Below are 26,054 nucleotides of genomic sequence, written 5' to 3'. Positions count from 1 at the left end.
ACAAGCCAGGCCCTGAATGAGGACAATGGCGTGGAGGAAGACCAGCATGCCAAGAACCCCAAGACACTTTCCAGGTAGATGATTTTGACCTAGCTCAGGGAGAAAGAGAAAGAGAGAACGAGAGAGAGAGAGAGAGAGAGAGAGAGAGAGAGAGAGAGAGAGAGAGAGAGAGAGAGAGAGAGAGAGAGAGAGAGAGAGAGAGAGAGAGAGAGATAGAGAGAGCGAGAGAGGTGTAGATAGGTAGGAAGATAGAGAGGAAACATAACTAGCAATACACGATTGGTGGTAGAGGAGAGGATCACCGAGGGAGAGGGAGATTATTAGCGTGGTTGGAGAGAGCCCGGGAGGATATATAGAGGTGATGAGAAGCGCTGCACTAGGGATGTGGCAGGGCTTTAGGGGCTAGGGTCGGGAACCTGCCGCCTTAAGGTCGCATGTAGTCTTTATGATACTCATACGGCCTTCGAAAGCAATTTAATATTCGCATGAAACACTATTAAAAATAATGTGTATTAAACAAAAGGATTGTAATACAACTCAAATGCAAGCTTGCAGTGCTGTAATAGACATACTTAAAAATCTAAATTTTTGCTAAAATACACTTCGATTCTGAAAATATTGATCTTTCCCTTCTTTGTTTGCTATAATACAATGTATATAAATGCTTAAGTGAGTTCTCTTGGAGCTTTAACTATAAGCCACAACAACATAAAATTATGTTTTTCCAGCACATTATTATCCTACTCTAAGCACTGAAGCCTTATATGGAATCTACGCTAAGTAAAATAAGGCCTTAAATTGACAAACGTTCCCAACCTTTACTTCAGGGCGGCTGATGGTGAGAAGAGTGTGTGACAGCTGGCACAGAATGGGGCTGTAGGCAGCATTATAGGACAGGTTGGGAGTGAATGGCATGATGTGAGAAAGTATGGGATAATGGGACAATGTACTGTAGTCCAAATGCTGTTGCGAACGAGTAAGAAAATAATGAAGATTATGAAATAGTATGAGTGAATATGGTGAATACTGGACAGTATAGCGTTATGACTAGAATTGAATGGCGTGAAAAATATATAGAGAAAATGATAAGATCTTGAAACAATATATAGAAGAGTGAGGAAAGATTGGACAGCATGAAAAAGGCAAGAAGGGATTACAGGTGAATGAAAGAGTTGGTAGAAAACACGGAGGAAGTGCGCAAGTGCAGAAAAAGAAGAATAGATGAGGGAGAAATGGTATCAAAGTGTGAAACAAAAATGGCGGTAAATGGATAAAGAGACCAACAAGGACTTTGAAGAGTGCAGGGGACGCGAAAGTAGCTTGGGAAAGCATAATGAGAAAGAGAAAACATTGTTTAGGGAGCGTGATAGTGTGCGAGAGGGTGAGAGCGACACAACAAAGGCTAGATGTGGAGAGGGAACCAGGAGTTGCTAAGACTGGTGAAATTGGGAAAAAGTGAAACAGAGCATGTGAACAAACGCAGACAGTGAGGTAAAGTATGAGAAAGGGTGCAAAAGAAAAGAGCAAATAAGACAACATGAGTTGTGAGGATGTAGTAAAGTAACTGTGCTTGCAAGGATTGAGCTTCAACTCTCTAGTCCCGCCTCACGTACTTCAATGGACTGATGTACTTTGTTTCATATGAAGCTGTGAATGAAGCCTACCTCCACCACCTAACATATTAGGAGATTACATATGCTCACTGCTTTGATAATGACAAAATTATTTTCAATAACTCTGTGGCTCATTTATGTACTTAAGTCTCCATATGTTTTCCCTTGTCTGTGTATCATATATTCCAAACATCGCGCAAATGTTCATTCTGTCGCCCCACCTTTCGACTTTCTTCTGGTGACAGGATTTTTAATTCCCTAAGACTTTCTTCATAACTCATGCCTTACAACTGTGATACTAATCTAGTGATAAATCTTTCGACTTTACCCCGTTTCGTTTAGTGATTAACGAGATAAGAACTCCAAGCTGGTGCAACATACTCCACATTTGATCTTACATTTCTGATATACAAGGTAGTAAATGAGAGTTCAAAAGGCGATTATATGTTGGTCAACCTTGTATATGCCGCTGATGATATTACTTTAATTTGGGCTTTAGGAGACAAGTTCAGTGTGATATTAGCTCCCAGGTATCTTCTTTGTTAAGACTTCCCGAGGTGACAAAGGGTGTGCGGCAACAAGTAAAAGGGCTGCAGGATGACAAATATAGTTACCTCTATTATCATTACATTGACTCAGAACCCTAAAACTGTCAGCATGATACTTCAATCTGTCATGTTTTCGTCCACATAGAAAGTCTTATAAAAATCGCCCTGTACTGATTTTGAGTTTTCTCTTCAATTCATCTCACTCTACTTTTGCATCATGTGCAATTTTGCAAAAATTACTCCAAACTTGACACTGGGCGAATATAGTACAAAATTACGGTTGCAGCATATGGAAAAGTTTCAAATGTTCTGATAGCTTTTAGAAACCTTGACAATGCCTTCAGAATAATGTGTACAATCTACGTAAGACCAGCCCTAGAGTAAGTAGCTCCGGCCAGGAAACCCCATTTGAATACTCAGAAAACGAAACAGAGCTATTCGACACCGTGTGATCCGAAGATGAATGGACTGAACAACATCGAAACACTGCGATAAAGAGGACATGCCAGGAAGAACTTCAGCGTAAGAGTCACAAACAAATGGAATGAACTACAAGAAGACACTGTAGAGAATTCAATTAGCATCTTAATAAGTATGTATACTAGGAGCATGATTAATGTGAAACATAGCACTTCCTAAGTAGCAGCTGGAGAAGCAGAGTTGAGATACACACACACACACACACACACACACACACACACACACACACACACACACACACACACACACACACACAGTCATCAAGATATCACCAATCAAAAAAGCAAGCGAAGTGGAACTGACTTACAGTGATAAATGGTGGAAGAAGAATGACAGGCAATTAATCCACAGGAGCCATGGAGGAAACATCATACTGTCAACGATGTGGCAAGACGTATACACACAGCAGGGCTGGTTGTTATTGTTGTGGTAACATGTATACACACACAGCAGTGCTGGTTGTTATTGTTGTGGTAACATGTATATACACAGCAGGGCTGGTTGTTATTGTTGTGGTAACATGTATACACACACAGCAATGCTGGTTGTTATTGTTGTGGTAACATGTATACACACAGCAGGGCTGGTTGTTATTGTTGTGGTAACATGTATACACACAGCAGTGCTGGTTGTAATTGTTGTGGTAACATGTATACACACAGCAGTGCTGGTTGTTATTGTTGTGGTAACATGTATACACACAGCAGTGCTGGTTGTTATTATTGTTGTTGTGGCAAGATGTATACACACAGCAGGGCTGGGTGTTGTTGTTGTGGCAAGATGTACACATACACGTTGCGGTGCTGGTTGTTGCTGCTGCTGTTGTGGCAAGATGTATATACACGAGGCGGTGTTGCGGTGTTATTGTTGCTGGTAATATTTAAATTTCTCATGCGTTTGTTTCGTGTTTCTAATATGTAGGTTTAATAGTTCTAATAAGTCAGTTTAATGCTTCAAATGTGTGGGTAATGTGTGAGGTTAATGTGTAGATAATAATGTGGAAATAAATATATCAACACCAAATAGAAAACAACCAAATGGTTACTAACTGGATAAGTTTAGATTCAGAAGGAAAACCTGGGTATACTGGCTTGACAATTGGTGTCTAATTTCTGGAACAAATTACCGGATAACATAATAGATGTTGGATCGCTGGATTGTTTCGAGCTAAGATTAGACATGTATATATGAATGGCTGTTTAGGAGATAACATTAAAGGAGGAATATAATGTTGTAACTCTTTATTGTGATTTTGAGGCGGAAGTAGTAGAGAATTTTAAGGCTAACAAAGAGGAAGATATTTTGGAGCAGTAATAGGAAGCGTTTTGAGGCAAGGACGGAGTTGCTTACTGAACATGGGAGAGTTGGCAGAGCAGCCGAGGCTGGTGCACCAGGCAGGCGGAGTGGGAAGTGAGATTACTAGGCTGAGGTGAAAGCCGTAATTGAAGATGTCGAATGGAGAGGAAGGAGCAGTAGGAGTTGGGAAGTGGTGGGACAAGAGTGAGAGAGAGAGAGAGAGAGAGAGAGAGAGAGAGAGAGAGAGAGAGAGAGAGAGAGAGAGAGAGAGAGAGAGAGAGAGAGAGAGAGAGAGAGAGTAGATGACTGGGACTTCAGTAATAATATATTTACATTGGGGACCAATTGAGAGTATAAGAGGAATTTTTCGATAATAAATAATGAAATTAGAGAATATTATATAATTGTTTATTTCATTATCTTTTGAACAAACAATACGTCCCATCTTCAAGGTCTTGAGTTGCAGCTTCCGCGTTGATTAGTTCAATTACTCCGGCAATCACGTTAACAATGCTTTAAATTATATGCTTCCATGGAAACAACACTACTATCTAATGCGTAGTTTCTTTCACCCTGATGTACCTGTTCATCTAGCAGTAAATAGGTACCTGGGAGTTACACAGCTGATACGGGCTGCTTCCTGGGGGTGTGTAACAAAAATAAAGCCTGGTCGAGGACCGGGTCGCGGGGACGCTAAGCCCCGAAATCATCTCTAGATAACCTCAAAATAACAGTAAGAAAGACAACACCAGAGAAGCTGATGATCATAAATAACATCAAATTAATAACCATCGAAGGGCAACTGCCCCAAAAGAACTGCATGAACATAATTCCACCCTTCAAACTAACATAACCTGGATTGAGACCTAAGGACCAGACCTCAGCGCACTATATATCCGAGTGAAGATATTGACCCACCCGCGTCCTGGTGGCAGAGGGCTAAGGATTTGCATAGCGGGGGCCTGCAGCGAAGGAAGGGATGAGGCCAGCGAAGTTTAACGCTAGGAAACGTTGGCGACAAGTGGAGGTGTATGTTGTAACGATGTACGATAAGGCGGGTGTAACCCTAGGAAAAGATGTGATGAATGCTCCCAGCGGGAAAAAGTAGAGTGGAGTAAGTTCACAGGTAGGGAAGGTACAGTGCATAAAGTTCTCTACTCAGGAAGAAGAGGTGAGATAAATTCATGTGTTAGATAACAATGGATAAAACAAGTTCACGGGAAGAGAAAAACGCACCGAACGTTTTTAGCAGGCATGAAAAGATGAGATAAGACACTCCAGCTAATAAGAAAGAGATTAGACAGAAGATCCCAGATCTCAGAAGGCAGGAAGATGAGACAAGATCCTAGCAACCAGGAAGATGAGACAAAAGCTAATAGCAGGTAGGAAAAGATGAGACACAATCTCCTATCAAACAGGGAAAGACGAGACAGAATCTCTTAAATTCTTTATCAAATTTTCCTTGTTTGCTAAGAAATTCATATAAAGTGATACATCTTTCCTGGAACGAAATAATAAATTAAATTTATTTTAAAGGTTGAGAAGACACCATATAAAATGACTATAAAGCTCTAAATTGGAGAGAAATATCACAACAACGGAAGTATATCCATGAAGATCAATAGAGAGCATGACAAAGAAAAATGAGGATTAAACAAAAAATGTGGGATGTCAATATGCGGGGAAGGAGCATCATTGAGGCGTAAGGACGGGTTACAAGCTGGATGACTGGGAAAGGTGTAAGAGTCCTCGGATGCGAGTGTGTCCGACTCTTGGGGTGTATGAGGGCATAGTGGAAGGAGGATCGGCTGTAAGGGCGTTTAGGCTTGACATAATTGGATTGGAAAGATTGGATCATCCAGGAAGAGACGCGAATGTGGAATTCGTAGAAGATCGCAATTGAATTTATTTCTCAAGGCGAAAAGGCACATCTCGGTGTGTATTTACTATTTGTGCCTGCAGGCTCGAGGTGTTAGCTTTTGGACCCGCCGTTCTAACTCTGCGGTTGACTAAAGCACTGACTCCGGATCTACTTTTTGTTTTGTTTTATAAACACTGCATACGTATTTCTCTCAGTCTCTCTCTCTCTTACACACAAACGCACACATACATACATTCCTGCGTCAGGTATATACGACTAGGAGGCGTAGCATAAAGAAACCGATCTCACTGCCTAGAAGTAACTGATAGGGAAGTACCCACAAGTAAACAAATAAACACAAACACACTCACACGCACACACACGCGCGCGCACACAAACATACATATATATATATATATATACATATATATATATATATATATATATATATATATATATATATATATATATATATATATATATATATATATATATATATATATATATATATGTGTGTGTGTGTGTGTGTGTGTGTGTGTGTGTGTCGTACCTAGTAGCCAGAACGCACTTCTCAGCCTACTATGCAAGGCCCCGATTTGCCTAATAAGCCAAGTTTTCCTAAATTAATATATTCTCTCTAATTTTTTTCTTATGAAATGATAAAGCTACACATTTCATTATGTATGAGGTCAAATTTTTTTTATTGGAGTTAAAATTAACGTAGATTTATGACCGAACCTAGCCAACCCTACCTAACCTAACCTAACCTATCTTTATAGGTTAGGTTAGGTTAGGTAGCCGAAAAAGTTAGGTTAGGTTAGGTTAGGTAGGTTAGGTAGTCGAAAAACAATTAATTCATGAAAACTTGGCTTATTAGGCAAATCGGGCCTTGCATAGTAGGCTGAGAAGTGCGTTCTGGCTACTAGGTACGACATATATATATATATATATATATATATATATATATATATATATATATATATATATATATATATATATATAATATATATATTCATTTATTTATTTATTTATTAATCTTTTCGCTGAATACATTAGCTTCCTCAACTTAACTTGGTCTTGTAATAAAAAGTTTCTTCCGTAATCACTTCGGGGGCGGAGAGGGGGAGGTCTTAGAGGCCAAGCAAAAATAGAAACCATCTTGGAAGTAAGGCTAAACCCATATAAAATAAACTAACGCGTCCGGTAAGCATTTTGAGGACAGACATAGAGCACTATAACATAAATTCTCGGAAATTTATTTGCCAGGCGAAAGAGAGGAGAAGTCGGAATAAGAGAACGTTACTGCGCTCGAATGCACGTCTGGTATCTTCTATTTGTGCATGCAGAATTGAGCTTTAGTTCTTGGACCCCGTGTATGTGTGTGTGTTCTCACCTAGTTGAGCTTGCGGGGGTTGAGTTTTGGCTCTTTGGTCACTCCTCTCAACCGTCAATCAACTGGTGTACATATTCCTGAGCCTACTGGGCTCTATCATATCTACATTTGAAACTGTGTATGGAGTCAGCCTCCACCATCACCTAATGCATTCCATTTAACTACTCTGTAACTGAAACACTGTGTGTTTTTGTAATGACACTCAGTGTCATTTGACACTGTATGTGTGTATGGTATTCCATCTGTACCGTCACTCCAAGCTTACAGTACTAGCATTACGTGCAGCACGTAACTTTGCTGCCGTAGCTAACAATTCTACTCAATGCAAGCACAAGAAATTTCCAAGCCTCGGCGCTCTATTCATCAGACGCTTTAACGTCTCTCATCAAGCATTCTTCACTTTTCTACCCATTTATCACTTCACTGCTTTCATTACGTTACTCAATTACCACTTCTCTCTTCAATTCCCGACTTTATGCTCACTTTTCCCCTTTGAATTTCTCCTTAGTTCTCCCATCCTGCGACAATCTACACCATTTGGCCTTCTCCACCGGTTCTTCCGACCGCATTCCTGAACCACCAAGTTTTGGAACACTGAACAGTTACGATCGTGGCCACAAAACGGGACCTCCTCATCCTCCTCCTTCAGTTCCCGCAGCAGATCGGGACCAAGTTCTCCAACTTCGACCTCATCATTATCTCACTCGGGCTGCTTCAAACTCATTTCTCGCTGTTAGACGTAACAGAATTAACTCCCCGTCTTTGATCTCAAGGATTGGCGGGCACGACGCGAGGCTGTCTGTGAGACTATTTGAATGAGAGAGAGAGAGAGAGAGAGAGAGAGAGAGAGAGAGAGAGAGAGAGAGAGAGAGAGAGAGAGAGAGAGAGAGAGAGAGAGAGAGAAAGAGAGAGAGAGAGAGAGAGAGAGAGAGAGAGAGAGAGAGAGAGAGAGAGAGAGAGAGAGAGAGAGAGAGAGAGAGAGAGAGAGAGAGAGAGAGAGAGAGAGAGAAAGAAAGAGAGAAAGAGAGAGAAAGAGAGAGAAAGAAAGAAAGAGAGAGAGAAAGAGAGAAAGAGAGAAAGAAAGAAAGAGAAAGAGAGAAAGAAAGAAAGAGAAAGAGAGAAAGAGAGAAAGAGAGAGAGAGAGAGAGAGAGAGAGAGAGAGAGAGAGAGAGAGAGAGAGAGAGAGAGAGAGAGAGAGAGAGAGAGAGAGGGGGGGGGGGGGGGCGTGACATTGGTGATCTTACCGTTATGCACGCGGCCAACATTCTCAAAGTTCTACACCTGGTCCAACTCCATGGACAACCAGTAATTGCCACCCGTAGCAACCTTATATAGTCTCTTGCTAGAACTGCCTTTCTCAAGAACATCACTCCATCAGCGATCATTCATACCTATTCTGACTCGCATCTGGAACTTGTTCGTTCAACAGGTTGAGCCAAGGGAGATCAGGTCAGCTGATCACATGAAGGTTCTGGCACACAGTTGGCTACAGGCCAACTGTTCCTTATTCTTATATGCTACTTATATGTTATCCTTAGATACTGTTCTTATATGTCTGTTCCTCATATGATTGTTACCTAGGGTTGTTAATGAATAAAGTATATTCCTATTGATGCATATAATAGGCTCATGAAATAAATGGGACTCTAAGAATAGGTTTCAATTGAGGTGAGGCAGGATTACAGCTCTACTTTCAGGTTCCTTACATGATAGTCCCTATGATAGTTTCAAAGTACATTCTCATGAAATAAATGAGTGTCTAGGAGCAGGATTCAGATGATCTGAGGTAGGATGACAGCTCTTGGTTCCAATGTTACTAGGTACGTCAATTAACTGCCCTTATGAACCCTAATCTTAGTGAAAAAGCAAAAAAGGGAGAGAGAACGTAAGCTGGTGTACTGCCATATAAACGCATGTGTGATATACATAGCCTTCACTGATATAACTCATCATCCACGGCGGCTTAGGCTTAGTTGACTATCTCAATTGAATATTAGTCTGTATCAGTTTACTGCTTTACAGAGACCTCTCTCCTATGTTTCTCACTTTCCAGTGTTATCCCACACCAGCCTACTAAGTACCTTTATACACCACCTTACTGAGTACCGAACTAGAGTATTTCTCTACTATTAATCTAAATAAACTGCAGCAGAGGTCAAGAGAAGTTTACAGTAAAATCTAAAATAATATTAATTTACGAACAAAGCTTGATCTTGTTCATTTATTATTTCTAGAAATAAAACTGCATTACTTTGTGTTGGTATGTGGTTCCTTCCGTCCTTTTGTTTTAAATATAAGAATATAAAATTACAATAACAGACTCAATTTATGGGTATTATAAGTAAAAGGTATAAACGTAAAGGGAATGGCAAACTACTGAAAGTATGATATCCATATTCGTAATACAACCCCTCTACCCAAAAAGATGTCATTAATACAACAAATTGGTTCTGTCATTCATTAAAGCTAATGGCCCCAGTGCAATACTAATTTACAATAACCTATCTCCTCTATGGTAAACTATAACTGCATCGCCAGGAATAGCGTATAATTATTAGATAAATAGTTTTTATTTCCTACTGAGGGAATGTGTGTGTGTGTGTGTGTGTGTGTGTGTGTGTGTGTGTGTGTGTGTGTGTGTGTGTGTGTGTGTGTGTGTGTGTGTGTGTGTGTGTGTGTGTGTACTCACCTAGTTGTGCTTGCGGGGATTGAGCATTGGCTCTTTGGTCCCGCTTCTCAACCGTCAATCAACTGGTGTACAGATTCCCGAGCCTACTGGGCTCTATCATATCTACATTTGAAACGGTATATGGAGTCACCTTCCAAGACATCACTTCCTAGTAAATTCCATTTACTAACTACTCTGACACTGAAAAAGTTAATTCTAATGTCTCTGTGGCTTATTTGGGTACTCAGCTTCCAACAGTGTCCCCTTGTTCGTGTACCACCCGTGTTAAAATGATCCATCCTTGTCTACTCTGTCAATTCCCCTGAGAATTTTGTATGTGGTGATTATGTCTCCCCTCACTCTTCCGTCTTCCAGTGTCGTGAAGTGCATTTCACGCAGCCTTTCCTCGTAACTCATGCCTCTTAGTTCTGGGACTAGCCTAGTGGCATACCTCTGAACTTTTCCCAGCTTCGTCTTGTGTTTGACAAGGTACGAGCTCCATACTGGGGCGGCATACTCCAGGATTGGTCTTATATATGTGGTATACAAGGGTCTGAATGATTCCTTACACAAGTTCCTGAAGGCAGTTCTGATGTTAGCCAGCCTCGCATACGTCGAGGCTTGGTTTGCATAGTTTGCATTTATTCTACAGTTATCAATGATTTCAGTGTAAATATTACAAGAAAGCTTTTTCCATCTCCCCGGCTTGGTGCCTTCTTTGGATAATTACTTACTTTTTCTATTTTCCAAATTTATGTAAATGGTCTTTGAATCAGCATTATTTATCTTTAATTATCTTTACACACGTAGTATTACATCAGTGCAATCAACTTTGGACCACCAGAACAGAACACGTGAAAAATAAATATATTTTCTTATATACAAATAAGAAATATTTAATATATATTATCTTATAAATATTTCTTATATATTAAATATAAATATATTATAAGCAACAAAATCATTTTTAACTATAAACCTCATGTCAATGTGATAACTTTGGTAACTGTCACACAGTGACAATTCAAGAGTGAGCACTCCAACTGTAAACTCTCTGAACAAAGAGAGATACCTCAAAATCTAGGCTACCCACCTAATCTACCTGAGCCGATACTCATTAGTCCTATGATAAAGCGTCAACATTGGGGTGCTTTTAATTTCCTTAAACCACCGCAATATTTACGCCGGGATCGATTGTGTAACAAATGTAGTGCGTCCAATAAGAGGAAAGGTTGAAATATCGAAAACGAATTCTTCAACATCATATTTGTTTATGTCCTGTTGTCAATGAATTGACATTAAATGGCGTAAGGTACTAGATAATACTTAACTGGTTAATATCAAAGACAAACCCTATTCAAACAAAACCCATCCAGCTGGGTCGATATGCAAATAAAATTTTGTGGCGTAAAGGTTTCTTGGTCGCATATCACGTTTTATCACGAGCAGGTCTTGGCTGGTGCTCGTGGAACGGGTATTGGGGATGGAGGCCCTAGGTGTGGATGCTGGGAGGGATGTGAGTGGGTTGATGGGTAAGGGAGATGGGGAGGAGCGGGTAAGGGTGCAGGCGGTGGAAAAATGAGGATGGGGGATGGGGAGGCATTACTATGAGAGGTCCATACGCCTCGACCAGCGAACGAGGAAGATCAAATATTCTGCCTCTGGCGCCTCCGTGAAAACACACTGGCCTCCAAATGTTGGCTTAGCGAGATAAAATCAGCGTCATTTCCATGCCCGTTCCTCCCCCACCCCAAGAACACTTCCTACCACCCCCACATCCTCCATACCTATTCCTTCTCTCATTCCTACTCATTGGTATTTCCAGGACAATAGGATAATTTCAAGAACATATGAGAGAGAGAGAGAGAGAGAGAGAGAGAGAGAGAGAGAGAGAGAGAGAGAGAGAGAGAGAGAGAGAGAGAGAGAGAGAGAGTGAGAGAGTGAGAGAGTGAGAGAGTGAGAGAGTGAGAGTGAGAGAGAGAGAGAGAGAGAGTGAGAGAGTGAGAGAGTGAGAGAGTGAGAGAGTGAGAGAGTGAGAGAGAGAGAGAGAGAGAGAGAGAGAGAGAGAGAGAGAGAGAGAGAGAGAGAGAGAGAGAGAGAGAGAGAGAGAGACAGTTTTAAAGCCCTTCATATATCCTCAACAACAACCATGATTTATGCAGGGACCCCCAACTTTTCCCTCAGTGATTTATACTGACGGTGGGAACTTGTGCTGCACCCAACTTGGTTGAGTAACACGAGAAAAGCTTAATATCCGCTGATGTATAGCACCTCCTTGTAGTATGCATAACAAACTTACACCTGACACCAAAACTTGGCTTACATGTATGCTAGATGTTATTTTAATGATCCATTCTAATTGGTCAATATTTCCTTGCAGAATCGGTGTGTGTGTGTGTGTGTGCGCGCGCGCGCGTGTGTGTGTGTGTGTGCGTGTTCATGCAAGGACCCAACTTCCCAACTTATCCAGTGTTTTTTGTCAGGTCGTTGACATCAATTCAAAATAGTATATATTGGAGTACTGATTCTAGCGCTCCTTGCCTCACGATAGTTCGATATTCTGATTCCATCACTCTCTTACTGGCTCTCTGCTTCTTGTCACGAAGGTATTTTCTCGCCCATCCCTAGCACTTTTCACTTAAACCAGTTTTTGTTTATGAAGCTTATATGAGATTTCCCTAGCATGGAATAGTGTTGAATGCTTTCTGGCAAATAAAAAAAAGACATAGCTTGCCCATCTGAACGTCTTGCAGAAAATGGCTGTTAATGACGCAAATGCTGGGCCGTCTTAACAGCATTGTTGCCTCTAGGCAAAGTAATACACTGAGGCTCCAACCCAGATGATGGGACCCGCCCGTCCGCTAAAGTGCAGGATTAACGCCAGATATGAACAAATTATTTATATTATAAATATAACTTGCAAAGAGATTTAAATCTCACGCCTTTCCAGCGAGAGGTCGATTAAATATCCACTCTGCCAAGAGGTCTCTCGTAAACACATGGGGGCGTGGGGCCCCCCTGGAATCGTTGCTCAGGGGCCCCTGAGCACCTGACCAGTGTGCCCATGGGTAAAGACGGCACTGCGCGGATGTATTATTCAATGTCCTCGTCAAATTACCTTCTTGTATACAGGTATCATACTGTTTTTCACACTGATGGTAATTAACTTTTTGGCTATCACGAGTAAAACAGTACAGTAAGAGGGCAACTTGTAAATGTACTATCTAACCCTGTAAATATCCAAGGTGATATCTTTTGACCCAACTCTCATCACATCCAGCTTCTCTACCAAGTGGGCACAATATTCAAGAATATCGCCAATTCAACGCCGTATCATCGTCATGAGCGTTGATTAAAATTTTAATTAACGTTGATTCAATGTTGACCGACCGTCACTCTTAGTAAGTTTGCTTCGTTTCCTTCTCTGGTGTCAGCTAGTCCATAAAATATATGCATGTTGGTTTTATTTCCCTTCCATTCTCTTTATGCAATCTCTTCCACTATCGGGCAATTATAAATTCACTCAACAAAATTTGTCTTCAAATTTGAAGAAATAATATGACTATTTTCTCTCTGTAAAAGATGGCGGTGCAAAGAATGTGCCGGAGATTGGAAAGGTGAGGGGAAATGTGAAGGGGTAGGGTGATGAGCAGGGTAATGTGCAGGGTGATGTGCAGGGTGATGTGCAGGGTGATGTGCAGGGTGGTGTGCAGGGTGGTGTGCAGGGTGGTGTGCAGGGTGATGTGCAGGGTAATGTGCAGGGTGATGTGCAGGGTGATGAGCAGGGTGATGTGCAGGGTGATGAGCAGGGTGATGTGCAGGGTGATGTGCAGGGTGGTGTGCAGGGTGGTGTGCAGGGTGATGTGCAGGGTGGTGTGCAGGGTGATGTGCAGGGTGATGAGCAGGGTGATGTGCAGGGTGGTGTGCAGGGTGATGTGCAGGGTGGTGTGCAGGGTGGTGTGCAGGGTGATGTGCAGGGTGGTGTGCAGGGTGATGTGCAGGGTGGTGTGCAGGGTGATGTGCAGGGTGATGTGCAGGGTGATGTGCAGGGTGATGTGCAGGGTGGTGTGCAGGGTGATGAGCAGGGTGATGTGCAGGGTGGTGTGCAGGGTGATGTGCAGGGTGATGTGCAGGGTGATGTGCAGGGTGGTGTGCAGGGTGGTGTGCAGGGTGATGTGCAGGGTGGTGTGCAGGGTGATGTGCAGGGTGATGTGCAGGGTGATGTGCAGGGTGGTGTGCAGGGTGATGTGCAGGGTGGTGTGCAGGGTGATGTGCAGGGTGATGTGCAGGGTGATGTGCAGGGTGGTGTGCAGCGTGGTGTGCAGGGTGGTGTGCAGGGTGATGTGCAGGGTGATGTGCAGGGTGGTGTGCAGCGTGGTGTGCAGGGTGATGTGCAGGGTGGTGTGCAGGGTGGTGTGCAGGGTGATGTGCAGGGTGGTGTGCAGGGTGATGTGCAGGGTGATGTGCAGGGTGGTGTGCAGGGTGATGTGCAGGGTGGTGTGCAGGGTGGTGTGCAGGGTGGTGTGCAGGGTGGTGTGCAGGGTGATGTGCAGGGTGATGTGCAGGGTGGTGTGCAGGGTGGTGTGCAGGGTGATGAGCAGGGTGGTGTGCAGGGTGGTGTGCAGGGTGATGAGCAAGGTGATGTGCAGGGTGGTGTGCAGGGTGGTGTGCAGGGTGGTGTGCAGGGTGATGTGCAGGGTGGTGTGCAGGGTGGTGTGCAGGGTGGTGTGCAGGGTGATGAGCAGGGTGGTGTGCAGGGTGATGTGCAGGGTGGTGTGCAGGGTGGTGTGCAGGGTGGTGTGCAGGGTGATGTGCAGGGTGATGTGCAGGGTGATGTGCAGGGTGGTGTGCAGGGTGGTGTGCAGGGTGATGTGCAGGGTGGTGTGCAGGGTGATGTGCAGGGTGATGTGCAGGGTGATGTGCAGGGTGATGTGCAGGGTGATGAGCAGGGTGATGTGCAGGGTGATGTGCAGGGTGATGTGCAGGGTGATGTGCAGGATACACTCACCAAGTTGAACGTGCCGGGGAGGCGAGAAACGGTTCTAGGGTCCAGCTTCTGAACACTTAATCGACCGGTGCACAGGTCTCTGAGTCTATTAGAATGTCATATTTGCGTTCAAAGCTGTGAGCAGAGTTAGCCTCAACGGCTTCACCTCTTAGTGAATTCCATTTATTCACTATCCTGATACTGAAACAAATTTATAATGTTTCTGTCGCTCATTTAGGTAATTAATTTCCATTTGTGTCTCCCAATTCATATAATATCCATGCCAAATGGTCTATTCTGGATTGCCGTTATTCTTCTTAATATTTTGTATGTAGTGATCATCTCTTCCGGTGACGTGAAGATTAACTCCATTAGTCTTTCCTCAAAACTCATACCCATCAGTTCTGGGACTGGTCTGGTGGCAGTATGCTGGGTAGCATAAGTGACAGATATGGGTCGGGTTATAGGTAGCGTGATGAGCAGGATGACAAGGCTGGTGATGGGAAGGGCGATGGGTTAGGGGTCAAACTAGTGGGCGGGGTTAGGGATCGAGTGAGGGGGTAGAGTAATAACATGATACAGAAAGGTACACTAAGGTAACAAAGCTGCTTTCAATTATCCGAGGGTAAAAAACTGTGCCAACTATCATCATTAAAAAATCAGCAACTTCGTTTACCAACACAATGCATCAGCGAACAACAAACAAAAGAAAACAATTAGCAAACAAGCAGTATAGCACTGGACTGACCACAACAAATTAACAAAGACAAATGTCCAACAAAAAAACTCGAGTCTAAACGTAGAAAACAATTTAAAGGTTATCAAGTAAAAGCTGGAAATTTTCTATTGTGCTTGATTCAGAGAAAAGACACAGCACCTGTCACAGTGTCACAAACGGTGAGAGGTAGTGTAATGAGAGAGAGAGAGAGAGAGAGAGAGAGAGAGAGAGAGAGAGAGAGAGAGAGAGAGAGAGAGAGAGAGAGAGAGAGAGAGAGAGAGAGAGATGTAGAGAGAGAGATGTAGAGAAAAAGACGGAGAGAAAGAGAAGGAGAGAGTATCGAGGGCGCTTGTTGGACCACCACTACCACCATGCAGAACAGTATTGATCCTTGAGCGGAGTTACACAGCTGGGCACACGCCTTCGCTGTAGAGTTAGTCCCGCACCTAAGCCATTACTGACTCCGAGGCTGAACACTAAGTGAAACACAAAACAAAAGGCACAAAGTCATCAGCGAGATGGATAGACACAAAAAATCGTTTGCAGAACATTTTTCGCAAGCGACGAGTGAACGTAATACTGAACAGGAAGTAATCTAAAAATTTAATTGATGTGGATTCATATGAAGATTCGAAAAATAGGACTACCGCCGAAACAGTTAAACCAAAATTCCATAGGAATGCCCTAGGAGTAAAAAGACGTGGAAGGCCTAATAACCAGGGGTAAAGCACTCACAAGTAAATGATCAGAAAATTTACCATATTAAAAAATCATAATACTGACAATAAATGCATTAATATAATAATATATTTTATGAGCACCTAACTCAGGGGGCTCTTAACTGGGGAAGGGGGGATCCACACCCCTTCGGGGGCGAGGGGGGCGGAAAGGATGTGAACCAAATAATGGGGTATGGGACTCAATCGCTGAACAATTAAAAACAAATTTTGATGAAGGTTTTATGATTTTTTTTCTGCTGTTGTGTTCCTATCTATCCATGTTTAAAGTAAAACCAAACTATTGAAAAATTTTCAAGTCATCCTTGCACGTAATAGAATTAGTGATAATGATGATTTTGATTCTGTAGGAACGAAAATCAGAGATTAAGAAAGTGTATAGCATCAGTAAGAAACCTGCGAACAAGAAACAAATATAACAAATATAACCAAACAAATAAGCTTTTATTATAAAATGTAAACCAAATGGAAGATATTAATATAAGTGGAAATCTAACAATTTAAGCAACACAAAAACGAAAATGAAATTACGAAAATGTTCATCTAGCAATAATAAAATGTAATATCTTGGAATGCAATGAACTTTTAAGGATTGAGTCGAAGCAACAGAGAGAGAAAAAAAATTTTTGCAAGAGGCCTTCAACCTTACATTTGTTTAGCCTTTTACAAAATAATATTTATACTCATCACCATCAAGACTTCGAGCACTGCTCGAGTATTTACCGCGATCAAACTAAATTCTGGTTTAATGTTAAAAAGAACTAGAGAAACGCACATACTTAGAGCGAGCGTAACGTTTTTATGAGACACTCGTGAAAGAAATTACTAAGTCTTCTGGTGCGAGTAACTGTGAAGGGAGAGAGATGTGCAGACCTCGTTATGGCATAAACGGGCATTACTCACTATTATTGACAGACGCCACTATTCCCAAAACTCACTCTCTCTCTCTCTCTCTCTCTCCCTCTCCCCCTTCTCTCTCATTCACACACACACACACATACACTAAAAAAAAAAAAAAAAAGCTCCTGTGTCAGAGTTATATAGAAATTAAATGGACTAGGAAGTCAAATTGCGGTAGTAGACTCCATAGATTTATCGGATATAAAGACAAGACGTCAGAACCTTAAGGGTTGGGGAAACCACAGAACATGAAATATCAAATGATAAACCTGAATAGTACACAGGCCTCACTTTAAATATTCCCAGTAAAGACATTTGGAACTTTCAAGTATTTAAAGTGAGGCCTGTTTACTATTCAGGTTTATCATTTGATATTTCCTGTTCTGTGGCTTAAACCTGGACTAGGGTTTTCTAGACTGGACTGAACTTCACTCCGGTTTCTCAGAGTGAAATAGTGTATTATCTAATGTAACTTGGAATACACACAGAATATTACAGCAATATTCAGATTGTATTTATAATCTGAATAATAATAATAATAATAATAATAATAATAATAATAATAACAATAATAATAATAATAATAATAATAATAATAATAATAATAACAATAATAATAATAATAATAATAATAATAATAATAACAATAATAATAATAATAATAATAACAATAATAATAATAATAATAATAATAATAATAATAACAATAATAATAATAATAATAATAATAACAATAATAATAATAATAATAATAATAATAATAATAATAATAATAATAATAAACAGCAATGAGTCAATGCATGCACCATATGGTAGGGTCTAGTCATGCCCTAGCCACCCCTTCACCGAGCGAGCTCTCACCTGAACCCTTACACCAAGCACCACAGCTGGAACACACTGTAATCATGAGCTGTATACTGTGTTTTTATTTTGTTTAATAATTGTAGATAGGGTCATAAACATAATACTGTAGCAAAACACACACACACGCGCGCGCGCGCGAACAAGGGGACTCGTGGAAACTGAGTACCCAAATGAGCCACAGGGACGTTAGAAAGAACTTTTTCAGCGTCAGAGTAGTTAACAGGTGGAATGCATTACGCAGTGATGTGGTGGAGGCCAACTCCATACACAGTTTTAAATGTAGGTATGACAGAGCCCAGTAGGCTCAGGAATCTGTACACTAGTTGATTGACGGTTGAGAGGCGGGACCAAAGAGCCAGAGCTCAACCCCCGCAAGCACAAATAGGTGAGTACACACACACACACACACAGTGGTGCCCATATCTTAAGAAGCACATCAACAAACTGGAAAAGGTGCAAAGACATGCTACTAAGTGGTTACCAGAACTGAAGGGCAAGAGCTACGAGGAGAGGTTAGAAGCATTAAATATGCCAAAACTAGAAGACAGAAGAAAAAGAGGTGATATGATCACTACGTACAAAATAGTAACAGGAATTGATAAAATCGACAGGGAAGACTTCCTGAGACCTGGAACTTCAAGAACAAGAGGTCATAGATCTAAACTAGCTAAACACAGATGCCGAAGAAATATAAGAAAATTCACCTTCGCAAATAGAGTGGTAGACGGTTGGAACAAGTTAAGTGAGAAGGTGGTGGAGGCCAAGACCGTCAGTAGTTTCAAAGCGTTATATGACAAAGAGTGCTAGGAAGACGGGACACCACGAGCGTAGCTCTCATCCTGTAACTACACTTAGGTAATTACACACACACACACACAGCACGTGTAAACTCACATGCTCTACATCCCTCGCTCGCCGATGCACTCAAATACAAACTCAATGCGTTGTACACATACAGACAAAGCCATGAGTCTATAGAACCCTGGTGGTAAACCCTCACTACAGCACGTCCAGTATTATAGCTGATAATTATTCTTCATTTATATTTTTATCCCCGAAAGTATCTTGTGGTGGGTTTCATTCCGGCTGGTTTAGTGCGTCGTTATGAATAATGAGATGCGTTGTTTTGCAGGAAATATAGTTTTTAGGTTTTATTCTAATTTCATTCCAACTTTTCAAAAGTAGATGGGGTAACCGGATGGTATTCATTTATTAACTTTTATAATGAACGCTTAAATTTTACAGAATCGCTCTCACTGCCTCTCCCTTTGTATATACATGATATCAAGAGTTTGAGAGCTGTCCCCGTTCTAACTCAATGTACAGCCTAACCTTACATGTTTTCCCCAAATCACGGTCCAATTAATCAACTTATACCCAGGTCCTAATTACTGCTGCGTGCACAGGGTCAAAGAAACAAAACGAATGGGATTCAAATTGCTACACCCCTGCCAAGATTCGAACCTAAGCCTTACTCTTGTTTCTTCACCACACTGTGTAAGATTTGAACCCAGGCTTTCCCTCTTCTTCACCCAGCCTAAGATTCGAACCTAGGCCCCACCCTTTTTCGGTCTTTTTCTCCCTCTTAATAAATATATTCCTCTGTTCCCTCTTCCTTTCCCCTCAAAAATCCTTTCATACCAAAACCTAGACCCTCCTTCCAGACCCCGTTCCTCCATCTCTCAGATCCACTCACCTCCCCACCATGCACCACCTAAGCAGAAGCACCCCCGAACTCTGGGGAGCTAGGTATAGCAAAGTCCCCAGCCGGAAGCCTGCCATTGGCCTGTGCAAGAATGCATAAAATATTTACGAGTCAATCTATACACCGCTGATGTCCTGGATGTGGCCCATGTCCCCACTTCATCCTCGCTTCTCCTGCCGGCTGTCCCTATGTCTATTCTCTTGATGGTGCTGAGAACGGGGTCAACTTGGTGATGGTTCAACTTGGTCGAACCACGTTGAAGTCGAACTTGGCCGGGAGGTGATAGTCTGCCCATCTTTCTTGGAAATGCTCGTATTTGCAGACTGTGGAGGCATTAGTGCTTGCGGAATAGGCTCTTGTCGATCGCCCCTGGATGACAATGGCTTAAAGTTTATGGTGACAGCTTATGTTAATAAAGCTATTCTTAAGCCGATCCTACTTAAACTTGCTGTCCTGTCGACTAAAGCGACAATGTTTGTAAGGGTGGATTCAAGTCGATCGTTTCTGTTTGTGGCCTCATGGTTATGGGGTCATTATGTGATGTTATCCCGATCACGTCGAAGGATGACATACATTCTTGTCTTGAAGTGGTTTCAGGTGATCGTCCCAGACATGGTCACGGAAAATTATTCAACGCGAACAACTGTAGGGAAGATATGTCGATCTTGCAATAATGATGATGACGTTGTATGCATATCGACCCTCCAGTAATTATGTTGTGATTATGCGCATATCGACCGTATAACAAGAACATACAGCGTAAACATACAACATACAAACAAAGACATAGGTGAGCAAAGTGCGACACAGTTCCTCCCCCGCAGGAGAGAAGACAATAATCTGAACCATTCACTGTCACTGTGTAATTCCGGGAGGCCATTACAGCCACCAGCTAACGACCCAACACGCTAACCAACTATAAACAATGGCCTGCATCACCAGCCAGCCGCAGCTCCTTAACCACACCCGTATTCTTCGCCAGGAGCCCGGCTCTTACACTCGCAATACAAGTGCGCTAATTCAGAGTCCGTAATCGCATAGTTGTGTCGTTATCATTCACTTAAAATTATACAATGAATGAAATTATATAATTAATTAACGTAATAAAATTAATTAAATTAAATAAACAATTAAAATTATATACTGAGGTAAACATAAATAATGTGCATGAAGTAAATGATATAATTAGTTAAATTATATAATTAAAATTATATAATGAATTAAATTATATAAAGAATCAAATTACATCATGAATCGAAATTATATGAAAACATATAGTATAATGAAATAGATTATACAATAAATTAAATCATATAATGAAATCAATTATATAATAGATTACATAATGATTCAACATGATTAAGAATTACATTATATAATAATTAAATAATGGATTTAACTACATGAATAATAATTGTATAATGAATTACAATTATATAATGAATGGTTACGGTTGTGTGAACGTGTGATGTGAGCATTGTAAGCAGCTGTCCTTATGGAGCCGGTAACAACGATGACGACAGTGTAAAGAACTGTTATAATAACGTAATTACTGTTGATGACAACATTACTGCTGATAACAATATTACTGCTGATAAAACGATCCCTATTGATAACAACAGCAGCATCAATGGTGATAGCAGCATAATAACCAAGCCACTCATCAACATAGTGAAGAAACGACCACTTTTCGGTCGTTTTTATATAAAAAAATAATGGTTTTTAACCATTATTATAATGGTTAACCATTTAACCATTAAAATAATGGTTAACAAAAATAATGGTCCTGTTTGATAACCATTATCAAACATGGACCACTAACACAGTCGACAGGACCATTATTAAACATGACGTGACTGGCGATATAATGACTATATCTTCGGTCACAATAACGTGGCTGAAGGTATGGTTATCATATCTTCAGCCACGTTATTGTGGCTGGTCGTCTGCATAACAGGAGCAGTATCCTTTGAGATAACAGCAGCAACATTTGAGATAACCGCAGTAATGTTGGTAATAACAACATTGGTGATAACAGCAGCAATATTGGTGATAACAGCAGCAACATTGGTGATAATAGCGGTAACATTGGTGATAACAGCAGCAATATTGGTGACAACAGCAGCAACATTGGTGATAACAGCAATAGTGGTGATAACATTGGTGACAACAGTATCATCACTGGTGATAACAGCAACATTGGTGATAATATCAGCAATATTGGTGATAACAGCAGCAACAATGATAGTGACAGCATCAACAGTATATATACAGTTTATTGTAATATAAATATATATACAGTATGCAGGTAATATAAATATATATACCTGTACAGTATACTGTAATATAAATATATATACAGTATTTTCAGTATATCACAAAGTTAGCTGTCGTTTTCCCACGTAACTTGTGTAGTTTCATGCCATACCTTTTTTGCTCAAATTAACAAATTATAATTTCAAGAAAATACGGTGAACGTTTACTAAATGCTAAACAGAGTCCAAGAAAAGAATACAAAAAAATAAATATACAAATCCATTCGTCATTCCAATCGTAATTACTTATATCTCGTACAATATAATTGCCAATTCTTGCAATTATTAATTCCTAAAGTTACTAATTCCTAATCCCTGGTCAAAAACAAATTAAACAGACACATCGAACATGAATTATATATTAATCTGCAATCAAACGTTCATCTAGCACGTTCATTCAAATTAATTTTGTGTAGAAGATATATGAAATTATGCTCTTTAAACAGGAATGATTATGAGCGAACCTTTATTATTTAGCTTCCGTGACAAAACAATTTTAGGAAGTAAATATTACCATCTACTCTTACTCATGGTAATTGCATACAATTATAAAATGTTTTAAGGACTTTCAAACCATATTTGGCTCGAAAATTATTATACTTTCTATTAATAATTCATATAATGTACAGGTAACGTTTACTAATTACTGGATTATCTAATAAATTTCCTAAGGTGCAATATGGTTTACCCTTAACGACTTCAGTAGAGCTAATGCTTAGAAACTGATGCACTAATCTTCGAGACCCAAATATATTAATAAAACTTAAAAACTAAGCAGTTGGTCTTTTTTTAAAGCATACATATAATACGTACTCAACACATATAATTATCATACTTATATTTATAAAAGAGTACAGCTTCATCAGCCCTAACATGAAGTTTATCTAGGTCGTAAAGGACTTTACAAAACAATTTAGGCTTTGTTTGGCATTTCAAGTGATTAGTAATTTTTACTCAAACTTTGGAAGTTTCCTGTGTACGGCCGAGGCTAACTGGATAACAGTCAACATAAAAATACTTGTTGTAACCGCAATAAAAGAAATCATGAAGTTATTAAAACGTACAAACTTATGCTTTATTTTAAAATAAATTATCGCATATTTTTCAAGAACTGTTTTTGGTAATGTTTCGAAAAAATATCACTGCAGATAGTATGCACTTAAATTCATATGCACCTCACCCCGGATACTCTGACAGTACAATTTTCACATCTATTTTGGTTTCAATGGGGTTAAGGAGGCCAATTCCATAAGCTGCCAGCAACTGATGTGGGATTGTATTCTCACAGTGAAAGGTTGAGTATTTTGTCACGTGATAGTTACAGTAAATTGGTCAGCAAAAATGCAACCGTTTATTTCAATTTAATCACTAGAATTAATGCCTTTGTCAAAATACAGTGTAAGAAAGTAACTATCTTACCTAACAGTACCCCCCAGTATTGTGTGGAAGAATGTTGTTTCCATATCTAAATATATTAAAATATTCACAGATTATACGTAAACAAAGAGATGTGGTCCGGATCTCTGCGTATATATACCCTGAAAGTTTGATCTGAACATAAACTTTCAGGACTAAACTAAACTTGCTGGTTGGTCAGCAACGTTTGTGAGGGCCCTAATAACCTTCCGGAGTTTGAAAGCCCTCAAGTCCCACATGTGTAACAAACGCGCACGTTATATATGAAAAACACACACACGTCATATGTGCAGATCGCGCATACCATGTATACCAAACGTTCATGTCATATGTTCCGATGCGCAAGTCATGTGTACAGGACGCACACGTTATATGTAAGAAGCAAACTTAAATCCCTGCCAATGAAGTCACGTTTAAAAATCTCCTTTGAATGAAGAAAGCACAAATTTCCAAAGGGAGTGATAAACAACTCGATATACAAAAACATTGACAAGATCAAAGAAAACTATTGAGAGAGTTGGAGAGGGCGTTAGACCATGAAAGGAGTAGTTCACCCACATCCACACACCCACACCCACACACACACACATACACTGCGTTGTTGGTCCGAGAAATGGCTACTAGATTTCAACACTATCAAGTGTAAGGTGACAATGAAATCACTAGAAAGTGATATATTTATGGGAAAATATTAAAGCCGTTCAATGGATCAAACCTGCATCCCTGAACTCCTCAGGCACCTGCACTACCGAGTGGACCATGATGGGCTTTAAAGCATCCCACCCAAAAATACTTCCTGACCTACATGAAATTTAAAAGGTACTATCCAAAACCACAATCAAGTTTTACGAAATACTCATCTCATACTCATGGGTCAGTAGTGGGTTCGATCCCATCGAACAGCTTCAGGTAAAGGAAATTTAAACAGGTTCTAGTAGACTAGAAGGACGATACACAATGAGGGAAAACTACTTCCCTATAACAAGAGAAACAGAACTGGGAGTGGATATAACACCAGTCCAAATTCCAGAGGCACATATAAATTCCATGACATCAGCATTCTCTACAATGGCAAAAGTCAGAACGTTATTCAGGAAGCTGAACAAGGAGACATTTAGATCTCTGTACAGCAGCTACGTTAGACCAGTTTTAGAGTATGCAGCCCATCCTGGTGCCCGATCTAAATTAAATACCTAAGAAAACTATAAAAAAAAGTCAAGGGGTTTGCAACGAGGCTCGTCCCAGAATTGTGAAGGATGGTGTATGAAAGACTGAAAAGTTAGGCATGATGTCGCTAAAAGTGAGATGAGAAAGAGGAGACATGATAGATTTATACAATTCTTAGTGGGGGTAGCAGAGTGGAAAAAAAGATGCTCACAATGAATAATTATAGAAATGGAAAAGGATGAAAGCCTGAGAAACAGAGGAGTCATGGAGATGTTGGACAATTTTCTTTTAGCGTACGAGTAATAGGAAAATGGAATGAACCAAATTGTAGAAGCGAATTCAATTCACAATTTCAAAAGTAGATATGATAAATAAATAGATCAATAATTGTCGCATAACACAATCACCGGTTAAAAAGGCGCGGTTCAAGAGCTAAAATTCTATCCTGGATGCACAATTAGATGACAATACGAACACACACATAAAAGCATGCAAGCTAAGTGAGCAAGAAATCCCCTGTGCAGGGAGCCATGATGCTCCTACATATAAAATACCGGCAACTCGAGGCTCAGGGAACCATCGTTATCAGACCGGCAGGCTGGGATTAAAATCTATGTTGCTTGGAAACCTTCCATCTTTACACTCCTTTTCTTTGTCGCCGCACGATCGTTACATGTACGCTTAGCTTGTCTGGAGGTGGGCGCGTGAGGGGTGTGCGCTAACCTAGCAATGCTTACGGAAAACAGCAGCTAGTTCTTAGTCTCTCCTCCTAGCAGAAATAAGTAACTAGTGCTTGTATGTTACTCAAAGTTACAGTAATCTTAAAACTGTGTATAAAGGTGACTTTCTACCAAATTTTGCATCACGTGTTCATTTCTGCCCAATTTGCACATTATAAATGGCAAAGTCTTACATAAAAAAACTATTTTTTTAAAAGTACACTTACATTCAAAAATCCCCTCACAAATAAGTTGTATTTTTCATTACCAAGTTTTTCGCAGGTTGCATCATCACAAAGGAGAGCACGTGAGAGTAAAAGTACGTAATTATGTGTTGTTCTCGTGCTCAGACTAAATGTCAACAATATATTCGTGAGTGAAGCTCTGCCAAATACCCGGGAATACGTGTGTGGGTGTGTTTACTCATTTAGATGTGTTTCAGCTCATGGGTTACGCCTCAAGCAAGTCTATCGACTGGTCCTATCATATCTACATTCGAAGTTGTGCGCACTCACGGGTGTGTACTCACCTAGATGTGCTTCGGCTCTGTGGTCCCGTTTCTCAACTGTCAATCAACCGGTATACGGATTCCTGAGATTTCAGGACAGATTCAGACAGTCCAAGAAAATGTGTGTGTGTGTGTGTGTGTGTGTGTGTGTGTGTGTGT

General features: G+C 40.6%; 1 protein-coding gene across 1 annotated transcript; it reads left to right on the top strand.

Annotated features, from left to right (window-relative positions):
- Nucleotides 1–1,266: 1,266 nt before the first annotated feature.
- Nucleotides 1,267–25,353, top strand: LOC138362830 (vesicle-associated protein-like). Its single transcript, XM_069321398.1, has 5 exons — nt 1,267–1,381; nt 7,700–7,923; nt 13,549–14,888; nt 21,809–22,032; nt 25,193–25,353. The coding sequence occupies exons 1-5, from the start codon at nt 1,267–1,269 to the stop codon at nt 25,351–25,353; spliced, it is 2,064 nt and encodes a 687-aa protein (XP_069177499.1).
- The last annotated feature ends 701 nt before the right edge of the window (nt 25,354–26,054 follow it).

This window comes from Procambarus clarkii, chromosome 9 (assembly GCF_040958095.1).
Source record: "Procambarus clarkii isolate CNS0578487 chromosome 9, FALCON_Pclarkii_2.0, whole genome shotgun sequence".
Lineage (NCBI taxonomy): Eukaryota > Metazoa > Arthropoda > Malacostraca > Decapoda > Cambaridae > Procambarus > Procambarus clarkii.
Note: the sequence above shows the minus strand (reverse complement) of the source record. Positions and strands in the feature narration are given on the sequence as shown.

Coding starts and splice junctions, on each gene's coding strand:
- LOC138362830 (XM_069321398.1), top strand. CDS start 1,267: ATGGATAAAGAGACCAACAAGGACTTTGAAGAGTGCAGGGGACGCGAA. Junction 1,382..7,699: donor GCGTGATAGTGTGCGAGAGG/GTGAGAGCGACA, acceptor ATTTCTCCTTAG/TTCTCCCATCCTGCGACAAT. Junction 14,889..21,808: donor AAGTTGAACGTGCCGGGGAG/GCGAGAAACGGT, acceptor TGGTGATAACAG/CAGCAATATTGGTGATAACA.